General features: G+C 38.6%; 2 protein-coding genes across 3 annotated transcripts; one reads left to right on the top strand and one right to left on the bottom strand.

Moving 5' to 3' along the window:
* Positions 1–543: 543 nt before the first annotated feature.
* LOC6505311 lies at positions 544–4,084 on the top strand. Its single transcript, XM_001965703.4, has 2 exons — positions 544–1,008; positions 1,075–4,084. The coding sequence occupies exons 1-2, from the start codon at positions 934–936 to the stop codon at positions 3,916–3,918; spliced, it is 2,919 nt and encodes a 972-aa protein (XP_001965739.1). The 5' UTR covers positions 544–933; the 3' UTR covers positions 3,919–4,084.
* A 1,349-nt stretch (positions 4,085–5,433) lies between these two features.
* Positions 5,434–16,170, bottom strand: LOC6504954 (transforming growth factor beta-1-induced transcript 1 protein). 2 transcript variants are annotated; one of them, XM_044717393.1, is made up of 5 exons: positions 16,093–16,170; positions 15,165–15,222; positions 8,792–9,013; positions 6,980–7,213; positions 5,434–6,097 (listed from the first exon to the last, which is right to left on the bottom strand). In XM_044717393.1, the coding sequence occupies exons 2-5, from the start codon at positions 15,165–15,167 to the stop codon at positions 6,020–6,022; spliced, it is 537 nt and encodes a 178-aa protein (XP_044573328.1). In that variant the 5' UTR covers positions 15,168–15,222; positions 16,093–16,170; the 3' UTR covers positions 5,434–6,019. The 2 variants fall into 2 exon arrangements, with proteins under 2 accessions (XP_044573328.1, XP_001965740.1); XM_001965704.4 differs by having other exon boundaries at positions 16,120–16,170.
* Between the last annotated feature and the right edge of the window lie 31 nt (positions 16,171–16,201).

Genomic DNA, 16,201 nt, shown 5'->3' with positions numbered 1-16,201 from the left:
CATCTCTTGAGGCAATATACTCGGATTAGTCAGATGACTTTATTTGTTTCATTTTTAAAGATATTGAATTGTTAATTGTCTTTTTCGTGTTTTCGTTCGTGTTCGCTAGATGTAATTAAATGTAAAATTATTGAATCTAAAATAAATTTAATTATATTAATTCAAAATAACAGATTATCATTAATAATAAATAGATAGAAAAGTGACATATAGTCGGCAGATCCGACAAGAAAAAGAAGGATGTGTGCACAGTTTGAAATCCATATCTAAAATACTTTGGTCTAAAAACCAAAGATATTTTCATGCTTCACTCTTGAGACACGCTCCGTCTTGGGAGCTCTGGGCGGTGGACGTTGCGCCGAGTTGACATTTATTCTGACTCAACCTAAGGTAATTTTTAGTTTAAATATATAATACCATACAATACACTATGCAATTTATGTAAAACCACTCTTTCAGGCAATTGTATATACTTCTCATGAACGTGTATGTATTTCATCATTCAATTATCAAGTTGGCCAAACTAGCCTGGCAATATATGTCGTCAGTATTGAGTAGGTTTCAATGGAGAAACAGGTTAGAGACTTGAAAAAAATTAAGTCGATCGAAACATTCATGCCAAACCTCTCAAATAACGGCGACTCATACTTTTTCTTATTTTTTGGAAGTAAGCTCAGAACAAAATTCTATCCGGTACTCTCTCCCCCTCCGACTAAAATCTCCGACTAAAAACAAAAACAGAGAGCCGTTTTTTGTGCAACCAGAGCAACGAAAACCAAATGCATAAATGAGGCACCCAGTAAGCAATCAATCCAATTAGGCGAATCCAAGCAGAAGATATTGACTCTGGAGTTGGAGAAGATCAGAGGACATACACATATTCATATATTAAAAAGCCCAAAAACACTGAGCAGCAGATAATCGAGTAGGGAAATGAACTACCAAGATGCGTATTGTTGCGCTTTTGATTCGGAAAATTCCGGTCGGAGTAGTAACTTTGAGTTCCGGGTGAGTTGGGCTTCTTGCAGAACTAACCGTATTGTTTCGGTTACCAATCGGGTGATCCCTTCTTAGTTTTCAGGTCCGGAGTCTATTCCAGATGCGGTCAAGCGCTACAATGCCTTGCGTGGAGCCGAATTGGCCCAGTTAAGACGTCAGCGGGACTCGGGTAAACATGGTGTACCCACCATGCCACGTTTTTGTAAGGTGCGCCGTCCGGGTCAAGATGTCACCTGTATGGTGACCTCCCGGGATCTGGATGTCGTCACCCAGTTATCCCTCGACTCTGAGCCCATTTCCAATGAGTCCGGTGAATCCAACGATGACGAAGAAGGCAACACTGACGAAGCTGGGAATACACGTAAGAAACACGATGGGGTTCAATCATCAGGCAACCACTCTGCCAACGATCCAAAATCCATGCGCCTGTGCGGCGGAGCTGATGCTCCGGCCTTTTCAAAATCCAAGTCAAAGGGAAAGAAAAAGAATCCTCAGGCGGTGACCAAGCAGAAGAAACGTCGCCTCCACGATGCCAGGGAGAAGTGTCATACGTACGAGAGACTCGAAGAGCTACACCGCGAGGTCTGTGCCGAGTTGGAGTCCATGGAAGACCCTATACCCCAGAGTCCAGTACCCAACAAGGCCGCAGCCAAAAAAGCAATCAAGACCCGCCGCAATAAGGTCAAGAAATCCAAGGTGGAACAGTACCATTTTCGGTCCGGGGACGAAGGTGACGGCGACAGTTCCATGGTTGATCCAAACTTGATTTCGTTCGAGGACTACCACCAACCGGAGGCCAAATGGGTGGACATAATGCCTTCGGCTATGATGTCGCAGGCCATCAAGGTGAACGTTTGCAAAGCCCAGAACGCCACGCCCCTCACCGCCTACCAGTTTATGGAGCAGCATGGAAGCCTGGAACCAGAGCCACTCGGTCCCTTCTTTCTGGAGGACAGTGATCTGGAGCATGAGTACGCGGACCGCCAGGGCTACCTCCGCTACAGGGAGCCGCGTCCAAGATATCCCTCGAGCGAGTCGGACGCCACTGATACGGGCGTGGATCTGATCGAGAAAAGGAACGCGCCCTGTTTCGTGGAGTTGGAAAAGCGCCCCCACCGGCTCAGTCTGCTCCGAAGTCTTTCGCCCATGAGATACACCTCACAGCGTTCGGAGGAGACGTTGAGGGCTCAGTCACCCGATGACGAAGCTCGTGAGGGCAGAACCCCCAAGGCTCTGAGAACGGATATGTCCTTGTTGGAGCTTCAGAGTAGTCCCAGGGCGTGCACCAACAAGAAATCGAAGGGCAATGCAACCCAAAGAGCAGCCAAGGGACGGTCTCCCAAAGGAGCAGGCAACAAGACCCAAGTGACGAAGGGTAACGCCACAGCCAAGACCACCCCCAAGCCGCAGACATCAAAGAACCGACGTCAAGTGAAGACGGGAGGATCGGGGCTAGCGGCAGGATCTGCAGCAGGTGGGGGTTCCGCCGAAATCGCTACATCACCATCCCAAGTCCGTCAGCCTGGTGGTTCCAACTTGAACGCATCCGTTACGCCCTCGTTGACCCACACACCCCTCGCCGCCTCACCAGAACGCCAGGGCAAGCGTCGCAAGCCCCGAACCGTGGTCTACAGCAAATCTCTGGAGGACTTGAAGTTCGAGAAACTGGCAATCTACAACAAGATCACCATGACCCAGGAGAGGATCATCAACTCCCTAGACAAACTCCAAAACAGTCTCCTACAACTACAAGTGCCCCACTGCAATGCCCAAGAGCGCCAGAAGCGGCAGAGGAATGCCTTTGAGTTTTGTGTGCGCTTCTCGAGAAACTTCCTGTATCCCCTGAAGGGAATGATCGATGATGTCCGGTACACCACCGTGGCAAGTTTCAATAGCGCCACTTCCAACGAGGCCTGCCAGCGAGTGGTCTGTGTATATGGACTGATGCAGCAATCGATTCAGACCTACCAACGTCAATTGCGCTACTTCCTGCTGGAGAAGGTGCCCCAGAAGCTTAGTGCCCTCATTGAAATGATCTATACCATGACCAACTGCTGTCTGGACAAGGGAATGCTGGACCGTCACGATCCAGTGGTGGAGTGCCTGCTGGAGCGCTGCACTCGGTTCATGAGCTTCATTGAGGACATGCAGGAGGAGCGCTTCAAGCTGGCCAGGGAGACTATGAGACGCCTTCAGAGACACGGCCACGTCCGGGGACATGCTCATGCTCTCGGCCATCCCCGCCACCACAGTCATAGCCACAGTCGGAGCCATACGAAGAAGAAGTCGAAGTCTAAGGCGGTGCCACCCAAGAGGGTACCCACCCAACCCAGGCAGGAGAAGCTGCGTTCCCACGAGCGTTACGATCTCAAGATGTGCCTCAACGACCTGAAGCTCTACGAACCGCGTTTGGTGCCAAAGGAACATCAGACCGGAAAGAAGAATCATATCCACACCCAGAGTCGGGTTCGGCGTAGCATACGGAGCACCCCGAATGCCAATTCTAATCCTGTAGGACTGGGCACGACAGTCGTCGAGCTACCGTCTGATCTAGAGCTCCAAAGCAACCGAGAGGAGGTCCAGACCCAAATGCAAATGGGCATGGCCGGCGACAGGGCTGCCGTCAGCAGCTCCCTCAGCAACATAGTGCTGACCACGCAGGGAGATGCTGTGGCGAACCAGTCACTAGCCTGGCCAGAACCACGAGTGAAGGAATTCCGGGAGGAGCAACTGCATCAGGCATTATTGGATGCCTTCCGTTTGGTTTCCCGATCGCAGGTCCAACAAGTCTTGGATCCCCTAATGCGATCACTTGGCGTCGTCCTCAGCGAAAAACTCGGCGAGGGTTCTAACTCAGGAACGGGATTAGGGCGGTCTGATTCGAGAAACAATTACAATCCCCATGAAAGTAACCAGTAGAAGATATCAATACAACCCCACTCATATCCCTCATATCCAGGACTGTAGATTCCCCCAAATTGTTCAATCAGTATTTCTTCTGTGCTTCGTATTTTCGTTGGTGAAATGCGAAACTAAATTGTAGAGTATCGAGTACGCGCACAAAATAAACGCTCATTTTATTGGATCACTCATGGAATAAGGGCTCTTTTAACTATACATATATGGTCAGGGGCTTTGTGGATTTCTAGGTTCGTAAAGGAGTTCCCAGGAATATGCTCTTGCATGTTAATTGGCTTAAGCTGCCTGCCCTAGGGTTTTAACAATGATATTATAACTATAAGATAGTTTCGTAGACAAAATGTTCCGTTAACAAAATGACAGATTGTGAGTGAAACAGTGTTGGCTAACACTTGCTAACCCTTAACGTGGTTAACCCTTAGACGGTGACTAGCATTTCATTTCGCTTACCATAATAACCTGACAGAATGTTTTGTTATTGTTCATATAGTATTGTATCTAAAATACATTCTATTTCTTAAATAGAACGTTTAAGATATATCCTCTAAATAGATGAACTTATACAGTAAACGCGTCTAAGATGGTGTGATTATGAATAATATGAATAATAATAATAAATCTCGTTTTGTTTTGTGTGCTTCAGGCCCTAAAAAATACATTTATTCATACTAGGGGGTAAAATTTATAAAAACATTCGTATGTCAAAACAATTTTCGCTTTACAACACTGGATGGTAACGGACTAACAATCGAACAATATGTCAACGACAAGACTACCATACATATAGTTATTGTATGATGGCTTTGAATAACTATATGCGATGACTAAAAGTTATATTAGATCTTTTAATTTAGTATGGATTTTACTTGGAAGTTTCCAGACTAGATAACATCTTATAGCTAGCAAGATGTTATGTGTTAATATTTCTATTTGTAAATTTAAAGTATTCTCTCACTTCTAGAGCTATTTGCTATAGGTTTGACACACACCTTTCTTTACCTCTAACATTTTTTCATACAGATTTATACTGTAAGGTAGGACCACTATTGGAAGGTAGAACCATTATGATCGGTGGACGATAACTGGTGGCTATATATCTGAAAAATAGGCTACACCTTAGCTTTTTTTTTTGGTGGAAGGACGAAACTGTCGAGCAACGTCTATGCCACTGCCCAGCGCTGCAGTCTCTTAGACTATTACATACATCTACATAGGTGATAGGATCTTAGCCGACATCTTGGAGATGTCAGAAATAGATCCGAGCAGTATACAAAAATTTAAGAAATCCTCAGGGTGGGGTAACTGTTAGTCAATGAGTCCTCGTACGGTAGAAAGTTTTCAGATCCAGCTAACTGTCAGCCGTCTTAACCCAACCTAACCTATGATGGGGCTACAAGATCTGGAACCTATGTATGTCCGCCACTTTACCAAGTATCTTTTCCCCTAAAAACTCCCAATTATAGAATCCAGTTAGTTATTTTTTTTAGTTTATTTTGTAAGAGATATCAACAATGATTCAAGATTAAATTGCATTTGTATTTATCATTTATCAGATACTTTGTCCCGAAAACGATCAAGATACATAGAATATACATATATCGAGAGAGAGATAGAAGGATAGAGGGAGAGGGGATAAGAAGCAGAGCGAGAGGGGAACAGGACGTTAAGGAAGAGAGACAAGGACAAACAGCAGTCGCTTGTGCGGTGCTTCAACTAAAAATTATTAAAATTATTTTAAGCATTAACATTGTGTCCTCCAATTGCTTCTCCACGTTCTAGTTTCCATTAGCAGTGTTTTCTTTGTGTTTCTTTGTCGGTTGTTGTTGTTTCTCGCCCACACCTCAAATGCGCTTTTCGTGTTCCTGTCCATCCATTTTCTATTTTCCAGTTGCCAATCGCATTTTTCAATTTTTATTCATTTTCATCGCGAAATCGGGCCTCCAATACTTGCATCCTTGGCTGGGGCTGGTTCTCAACAAATTGGATGACAACAAATACCGTTAAAATATATAGTAGATAATGTACATAGATATCGATATCGATGCGAATGGTTCCGTGTGTGTGGTGTCCGGACACTGGCATCCGGATGCGGCTCCGCTTCTTAGCCGGAGCATTCCGTGCAGAGGGGCTTGTTCTCCTCCACGGCGAAGGTGCTGGCCGTGATGGGAGTGGCGCATTTCTGGGAAAATGTTAATACAATTAGTAATAGCTCCACCCAAAATAAAACTTGACCCAATAAACTTGTGGCTTTATACTTAGAATACTTATTCCCACAGAGATACAAAAACAGGGACTACATTTTAAAAAAATATTTATTAAATGAAAAACCAAAAAACTTATGCAGATAGTTGGTTTGCCATCCCAAGGCTTAATTCCACAAACCAAATATATTAATTCCCGCCTGTAACACTAACTATTTATTTTATTCATTAAAGCTATATATTAAATATATAATGAATTTCAGAAAATTCGTAATCAAGAATCTACTCCAAGCATATGTTGCCCACCAAAAGACCCATTTATATATTACTAATTAATATTAATTTTATATGTTATATTAATATTAAAAAAATATTAAAATCGTAAACAAAAACATGATTTCTACTGAAAAATTATTCTATTAGGGATTTTGAAATAAATCCATAATAATAAACTGACGTGCAAATAGCCATAAAATAGCTTCGACAAAAAAAGATTTTTCAAAATATATGACTTTTTGAAACTTATTTCTAAGTATTCGAATGAAGCTTTGTTAAAATATTTACCAAATAAAATGTGAGGTATCTTTTTTCTCCTTTTTAATAATGAATTTAGTAATTAGTCCTAAGTTATTGTGTCCTAATCTTTATTATTATACATTCCCGAAGTACTCTCTTTTTAATTCGTAAAAACTGCTGTCTCCTTGAAAGGCTCTCAAAGTCCTATGTAATTCCTAAAATATGTGATCCGTTTGCTACTTCTATTCATCGGACTTCAGATTTAATAATTATTGTTTATTGGATCAAGCTGAAGGTACCGCCTTCAGTATAATATACCGCCTGGATACACTCCAGTAACTCACCTTGCACTTGAAGCAGTCGCGGTGCCATTTGGCGTTCAGGGCGACGATAGCATTGTCAGTGATCGGGAGAGTGCACCCGGCGCAGCGGGCGGCGAATAGCTGCTCGAAGTCCGTCCGGCAGTAGGGGTGGCCATCCCGCTCGTAGAAGGAGGTGCCCACCAGCGGCTTCTTACAGGGACCGTTGCACACGAAGCACTCCTCGTGCCACGACTGTTCCATGGCCTTGATGGTGCGCTGGGAGTGGGTGGAAAAGTGGGTCAGAAAGCGAAAATAACTCCAGTTGGTTAGTATACTTTTGTGCTGTTCAAGTATTTCGGTGTTTGTTCGTTACACATATAGAGAGATATTTATAATCATAATCAAAGCCAATCAATCGCGCCCACACCCACACCCACACCCACACCCACACCCACACCCACACCCACACCCACACCCACACCCACACCCACACCAACGCCCACAAGTGGGGTGCGCTGACCTTGCCCCAAATGGCCGCAAACAAAAAATTAGCAAGGAGCTCACTTCAAAGTAGAATGCCAAATTCTCTTTAGTTTTTTTGAATATATTTTAATTGAGGAAGAAAGTTTTTTAAAACCGGCTAGAAAATGGTCTTTAGTGAGCATTAAAGTTAAACTTACGTTAATCTAAAAAATAGTATACTTCACAAACATATATAATTCATACTCTATATTTAATTTAAAACGACAAAGACTATTCGGGGATAAGATACAAAGGATATATGGATTGTTTTTCCCATTTAAAAACAAAAATAAATGCTAATTCTTTGCAAAAAAATCAAAAACCTCACAGTGCCTTAAATACCCTTTCCAAAACGTAATAACCATTTTAAAAATCTCTCAAAATCGGGGAAAATCTTTATGGTATTTGAAAAGTAAACACCGCCTAACAAAATTCGCAAAAGTAATAAAAATGTATTTTGCAATCTCATAGAGGGTTTTGAATCACTTAGAACGATTCTCGAAAAACCCACCATACGATTGCATAATAAATTTAAGAACAAGAACTAAGTGATTTAGTGTTATTTTCACGAAAATTTGTAGACTTTCCCCGGAAAGCTTGTAGGTTCTTTTCCGGCAACAGTTGTCCAACCTAAAGATACAATTGAATCTAAGAGTCTAAATATAGACGCGATTCGCAATCACTTCCTTAATTAAATCGTAGATGAGCAAATTTGCAGAGATATCTGAACAGTTTTATGGCACGGCGTTTCTGGGCAAATGTTGACAATATTCATTACATTATTCCGAGGTCGTAAAGTAATAGAGTTTATGGCAAACAGACGAGATACACCTGGGAGATAGATATGGAATATAGAAAGATACACAAAATGCAAGCGATACTTGGTTACTTGTGTGGATGAAAACACTGATGCATGAATGAAAAAGCTTTAAGAAAACTTGAAATATTTAATATTATGATTTTAAATGAATAACTTTATGGTTTTTAATTATTACTTCTTTTTATTTACAACAAATGTAAGGAACTTAGTTTTCAATATTTTTGAATTGTAACTGAGAAAAGTAACAAATTGTTTCTCAACATATTTCTATATACTATTTTTTTGAAGCTTATAATTCATCGAAAATTATACAGTTTGCCGAATTTCAGATATATCTTTGCAATTATTTATGTATCAATCTATATATTTTATATGTGTATTTTACTTAATATTATAGAATTCCGTATTCTAGATATTTTTTACTAAATTTCTATTAAATTGAAATTTAACTCAAAAAAATTAACTACGTAACAAAATACTTGACTGCTTGATAAAGTAAGAATGGGCCTTACCTCGAGAATGGGCTGCTTGCAGCCGTGGCAGGTGCCGGAGTAGAGCTTCACGAAGCAGTCAGAGCAGACGGGCTCGCCGGCCTGGATGTTGAAGGTGGCCTCGGTGATGGGAAGGAGGCAGTCCTTGCAGGCGAAGTGCTCTGGGTGCCAGGTCTTGCCTAGAGCTGTGATGATCCGCTGCTGGATGACCTCATTGCACTTGTGACAGACGGACGGCTCCGACTGGGCGGGAGGAACAGAATTTAAATTCAAATTAAAATACATTTCAAATGGAAATCACGTACATAAAATATTTCATAATACCCCATCCGCGGGGCATCTTTTCAGAATTTTTTTTGTGTGTCTCTGGCAATTCAGAAGACTCGAATCGAGTTCAAAAACCGCAAAAAGACAGCTGCTAGCGCGATTTACGTAACCCAATACCCAATTGTTGATTCTCGATTCCCAACACCAACTCAAATGCCAAAGGCCTCCACACAAAGAACCCCCCAGGCACATGAATATGCATATAAAATATATATATATCTCTTCATATATTAATATACTTGTATGCCACAATAAATGATGAGCATCGGCGTAAAATCGTTTACAAAGCAGAAAAATAATCACATATTATACAATAATGAGTTGTCCCCGCGGGTTGCTATCACAGTTCTATGGAGCGGAGTACACATTCACAAAATAGGCTTATAAAATAATAAATGATCTTTAAGATTGTCTCAAGTAGATATTGAATCTAGTGATTAATTACTAATGATTTTTAGCTATAATTTTTCTTAAGAATATCCAACAAAAATTGGCTTACTCGAAAAAAACCTTAGAAAATGTATTAAAATTGAAGTCTTGTTTTTTTTAAGAAACTATAGTTTGTATATATTATAATGATAGATATAATTTATATGGTATTAGTATTTATATGGAGGATATCTTATACAAGAAACTAGTAAAGTAAAAAGATTTAAAACAAATACTAAGCCAAAAATACTATGAAGGTTAAAAGGAAATTAAGTTTCTGTATGTTTTTTCCGCAGAACTTAACTAATTATTTTCAACTAAAGCCCTAATAATACTTCCATTAATGAAGAATTTCGATAAGGATCAGCCAACTACAAGGATATGTAATCTTTCTTATTAATTTCCTAAAAAATGGAACTTCAATATTTTAAATAATTCAAACAATGCATATTTTGTTTTAAAAATATGGAGTTTTTGAACTTTTAGATTATGTTTTATCCAACAAGTTATTGTTTAAAATATTATTGATCCATTTAACAGAATTTAGAGTAAATAAAATAAAACAAACATAGTACATTGTTTGGGCTAATTATAGTAACAAAATCAAAAATATTATTCAAATGTTTATAAGGATATGGATAATGAACAGTTGATATATTGATATTAGTACTAAAAATAATTTATATTGCCATTAATTTCAAAGTAAATTCTTAAAAATACAAGTATCCATATAAGCCCTCCATATAAGAAATTATAAAAAACGTAGGATTATAACATTTTAGAGATAGGAATTTGAGGAAAAACCAATGAAACCTGACCCCAAAAGTATGCACTTAAGACCAAAAAAACACTTTTCAAAAGAATCACTCGCCAAAATGAGTGGAAATTGGCTACCTTTTTGTAACACCGTCAAGACATTAGGCCCTAAGTGTGGTCAACATTAGGGCCAAACTGAGTACGAATTACCATTAACTAGCTTGGCACGTTCGGGCCATTAACACCTGGGATTAGGCAGGCCCCCCAAGGAGGCTTAGCCAAAGGCCAAACACCATTTCGGCCAAGTTGGCAACCAAAAAAAAGCAAAGACAAATGGCTTATAAAACCGCAACGATTGCTCATAAAAATTGCAATTGAATAAAATGCATAAATTATGATGAAAATAGAGTGAAATATCCGCGAGGTGTTTCTCTCTTCCATTTTCCAGCTTGGCGATTTTATTTACAATTTCTGCCAGCGGGTTTGTGGCAATTTCCAAAAATTTAATTTGCCCAAATTAAACGCACATTAAGTTTTTCGAGCAGCCCCTCCCCCCAGCCCCCAGCCACCACCCCCTATCCCTCTTAGCCCACTGGGTTCTTAATTTTTTTGCTTGTTTAAAGTTTTTGCGCCAGATGTAGAAACAACAATCATTTCTTTTTGCATTAGACGACGTCCCACTTAGATCATCGCTAGAGTTAGAATTCGAATTAAACAAACACGCACACACACCGCCGTCGGAAAGAGATGGCAGTGCCGTGGAAGAAAGAGACGGGACTAGCGGGAGTGGGCCTTTTCAGGGGGCCAAGGGCATTGCCTTCTCGCTCTCACTTCTCACTTCAAATAAATGCCTTTTCCTGCCCAAATAGCAAAAAACAACAAACAACAATAAAACAATAACAAAGCCCACAAAACAAACAAAAAATACACAATTTGTTTTCAGTGTTAAATGAGCAAACAAAATAAAACAAAAAATTAAGTGGCATTGTATCCACCGAGTGCTACCAAAAAAGTAAATCGAACAATTGATGCCCCTTTTGAGAGTTCGAAAGTTGGAGATTTTTACTCAAAATTAATAATCTTATTTTTGAGCCATAAACAAATTAATAAATTGATTTATGGGGAAATTAAATATTAATATTTATTAAGATTTATTTATGATTCAATTATGATGATAATAAAAATCACCAATTCGAGGATAAAATTTCATTTTTTAATACAACATTTAGTATCATAAAATATTATATATATAATATAAAAATATTCAGGTAAATTTCTTAATGATTTATAAATCATTCAAGTCTTGAATTTAATTGGTTAAACTCCTAAATAAAAAAAAATCATAATTCACCTAAACAATCATATATTTTTAAATTTATAATTTTTAATGGCAGATTCACTCCGTAATTATATATTTTACTCATAATTATTAATCATACCAAAGACATTGCTTTAAGATTGCATTACGAACAATTAATTGCTCTAAACAACAAAATGACAACCAAATATCGTTATAAATATAAAATATGACAAAATTTAAAAGCCCTACTATGTAAAAAAAATAAATGGTCACAAAAGTTATAGATTCAGCACTATAAAAATTAAAAATAAATTTATGGGGTTTTAAAAACATAAAATTGAAAAATAAAGTAAACGGCTTCTATTATAACAGAAAATACCACAATAAATAAAAATGTAGTTAAATTTATGTTTGGTACAAATAGTTAACAAATATAAAAAATTATAATTGTTATAAGTCCCTATAGTTGTTATAAGTATAATTTTGTAAGTCCCGAAGTTTAATTAGAAAGCTGATCAAAAACCCTGAAATCTTCCTTATTTAGAATTAATAGTTAACCCTTGTTTGGCGCAATTCGAACCGCACTTAACCCACTGTCTGCAACCTGGGAAGTGTTGTTCTTGGGAACGCAGTTCAGCTTCAATTGCAATTTTCGTATTTACGGCATTTTTGCTTTTCTGTTGACGATTTACATTTCTTATCAGTTAATTGCCGTAATATTGCCAGCGATTTTTTTCATATTTTTTGTATTTCCCTGAAAAGGCTAGCACACCAAAGCTACAACAACAACTGTTGCAACACTAAAAAAAATTATTTAAAAAAACAATTGAAACAAATAGAAACAAATAATTTCAATACTTCAGAGGCTACCGCGAAAATGTTCACATCCACAGGCGATAATTAAAATATGAATCATTTAAACACAACTAGGGCGAAAGAGAGGATCTGGTGAAAAGAGAAAGAGAGGGGGATAGAGGGGGTCAAGTGCTCTTCTTTTTTGGGTTTTCCTCCGCGGCCATCAATCAAAGTTGTCGATCATCAGGTCGGCGGAGGAGGAGGGCGGCACACTCGGCCTGTTGCCTTGGATCAACTGTAGTACTTTGTGGCAGACGGCTCCAAAAAAGCAGCAGCAACCACCCACAGCCCGTGCTGCCCCTACCCCCACACCATCCCCCTCATCCGCAGCGAAGCACACGCACACACTGCGTATACGTAATGGCCATAAAATCATTTAAACTGTGAGCGAAATGCCGAAATGGCTCTGTAATGTATGGCCAATTGTATATAAATAAGATAATCTGCAGATCGCACCGAATCACCGAAAACTAGCGGATATAATAGACACTTTGTAGCCCTCGGTAATTGTCCATTACTCGATCGGATAAAGGCCCTACGGAGAAGTCTAGATGGATATTTCAAATGGACCGAAGCCGATTATTATCACCATGCGGAGTGCTCGGATATTTCGAATAATTTCACGCCTAGAAATCTCAAAATCTAATTAGTTTTCAAAATAGACAAAAAGCCTTTAGGAAACGAATAAAAAGGCTACAAAAGTGTAAACACATATTATAAATAGCCAACAGCTGACTGTTTGCAATCTGGAATCATTAACTCGAGTGGTGTCATGGATCGTGAGTAATACTCTGATTTTCAGGGGTTTTAAAGGTAACACTTACAAAAAAAATATGTCTATATCTTTCACTATAGACAATAGCTGACTTCTGATTTGCATATAGTATATATTATATATAGAATAATATCAAAAATATGCCAGTCTTTGGGAAAGATCACCATATCCTAATGACAACGACTTAATGATATCTTTAAGAAATTTTCTTTAAGAAAATCTTTCTGAAAAAAATTACTGATATTTCTGTTTTAAGTTTTCTAATATAGGAAATTTGAATGAGTTTTAGTACTTAGATATTTAAAATAAAGTATCTTATGGACAAGAAATGGTGATCTTTCAAAATATATGTTTGGAAAATTTTTTTTTTTGATAAGCCTCATGGAAAAACTGTCTTTTGAGATATCAGAAATTTTAAAAATGAATATTTTTTTATAATAAATAAATTTATAATAAATAAATCTAGCTTCTAAAGTTCTTGAATAATTTTGAAGGCATAGTTAGAGTATTGTTATACGATTACAATAATAAACTTAAAAAAAGCAAAGAAATCTTAAAATACACACTTTAAAAACTTGAAAAGGGTTCTGTTTAGTTGTGTTAGAAAAATTATTCAATTTCTTTGTTATGTTTAAATAGAAACAAGTAAAGACCTTAAAATCGATGTGATATTCAATAGACCCATTGACTAAAAAGCTATCAAATGGGAAATATTCAAAAAAAATGACTTTCTGGCCTAAAAACTACTTGTTTTTGTGTCTATTTGTGAAAACAAACAATGGAAGGCCCAGACAGGGGCAGTGTCTGGCAAGTGTGAGGCCGAAACCCTTCGGGCCAAGAGCCAAGCCCACCGACCACAACTAACATTAATTTGCGGCCAGTTAGGCGGGTGAATAAACCAACTCCATTTAGTCTTTGTGGCGAGACTTTGGCCAGACCGTCTCCGGAGGTCTCCGGCGGGGATCGGGGATCGGTGATCGGTGATCGGCGATGATCTGGCTGGTGACTATAATGGCCCAGACGATAACGACCATCCCATCGCGGTGATGACTCTTCAAAACCCTCTCGCTAAGCAGGCTCCGGCCAAGTGTCTGATTTATATGGCTCATTTTATTAAGCGGACAACGAATAAATCGCTTTGCAAATTGATGATATTCTTGTTGAAAAAACGGGGAAAGAGCAGAGTTAAGCGAGTAAGCGAGATGATATCATCGGATCAGAAATATTCCCCTGGCTGGTTGTTTATGGAGAGCATCGGGCCCTTAATCCAAAGCTGAGGCTTTCGCCCACTAAACTAACGCCTTAGCGTTCGAAATTCCAAAAATCTAACATTTTCCCCCGAAAATCGAACCGCTATAGACACGAAAACTTGAAACGCCCACTTGGTAGGCACTTGGTAACTCTTGAAGATCATTTTTTTCCGTCTGGCTTACTGTTTTGTTTTTATTTTTAGTATGGTAATTAACATAAAGTCTAATAAGGCAACGGCAGCCATGTTCGAGAGTGCGTGAGTTTTATTTTCGTTTTTTGTTTTTTTTTTGTTTTCATAGCCAAAATACCAGATGGATGACAGTTTCAGTTTCGCGACTCTGTCGAAAATTCCGCTCACACACGTTTGCCATGAATCTTGGGCGCATGGAAAGCTGGAAATCGAATTTCAGAAATCGAAAAACCAAAAACAGAAAGCGGAAAACCCAAAAGACACGCTGGACTCGGGCCCAGCAATAAAAATGGGTGGCTAACACGGCGTATGAGCAATCTCCAACCTGTTTGAAAAACGCCCACGCCGGAGATTTTGGATACCGATTGGTCTTCGAATGGTAATGGTAATGGGAATTCGGTTTGTGGCAGCCAGCTGGACGTCCAGTTAGAAAGTGATTTGTATATTTGTTTCTTTTTTTCGCCCACGCTCTTATTTGTATTTTATTTAGTTTTTCAAATATTTCACTCACCATTTTGTTTTCTGTTTTCTGTTACACTTGCTCCGGTGGACTCTCGTTGAGATTTGAACTTCAGGAAACACAAAAAGAAACAGTTGACATTAATTTATAGGTTTGCTTGTTTCGAGGCGAAACCAGGCACTCTATACTATGGAGTCTATAGAAAACGAAAAGTAAACAGGCACACTTGAAATACTAAAAATCAAACAATAAATGGGTTGTCTTTTCAACTTAGTTTCAATTTCTAGTCTTCTCATTTTAAAATTTTTTATATTCTTGTTGAAAAAAAACTCATTTTAAGCCATTTTTGATTAAAAAATTCAAAAACACATCATAAAAATACTAATACTTGTTTCTGCTTAAGTTAAATAGAAACAAAACACCTTGAACGTAAATTTCAAAAACACATTTTTCAAATATTTTTTACAATCTCTTTTTATTAATGAGAATATTGGCAATATTTATTGAGCATCTGTTTGTGAATATTTATCAAAAAAAATAAATAAAAACACATTTCTGGAATACAGAAACTTTTTGGATTGCAACTCTTTCCCAAAACTTCACAGTCACACCTCGTCAAAAAAAACCAAGCCAAGCACGACAAAAAAAAAAACAAAGTAACCGGCTAGGAAAAAAACGTCAATGAAAGGCAACTATGAATAAAAAAAACAGACGAAATCAAACAATTTGAGCAATTGCAGCAAATATTAAGTTTTTTTCGAGAGCCTCGCGTAGAATTTTTGTTTGTTTATTTTTTGTGTACCGTACAAATTTCAGTTGAAAAAAGAAATTATTCAAAAAACGGGATAGAAAGGGCAGCTGCTACAAAGTTCGCGAATCGTTGGCAGAGCAAGTCGCGAAAAAAGTAAAAAAGGCCAATAAAAAAATAGCAAAAAAAGGAAAACAAGGAAAGCACAAACACCGTTAAATCGAGTCGTACAAATATATATTTTATTATATATATTACTGTATCGGATCGAAGTCGAACCGAACCGGCGAGCGTCGGCCAAGAAACTGAAACTCAAACGCTCAGTCGGCGCGTTCAGCGG

The sequence above is a fragment of the Drosophila ananassae genome, chromosome XR (genome assembly GCF_017639315.1).
Source record: "Drosophila ananassae strain 14024-0371.13 chromosome XR, ASM1763931v2, whole genome shotgun sequence".
NCBI classification, from domain to species: domain Eukaryota; kingdom Metazoa; phylum Arthropoda; class Insecta; order Diptera; family Drosophilidae; genus Drosophila; species Drosophila ananassae.
This window is presented reverse-complemented; position numbering and strand designations above follow the sequence as displayed.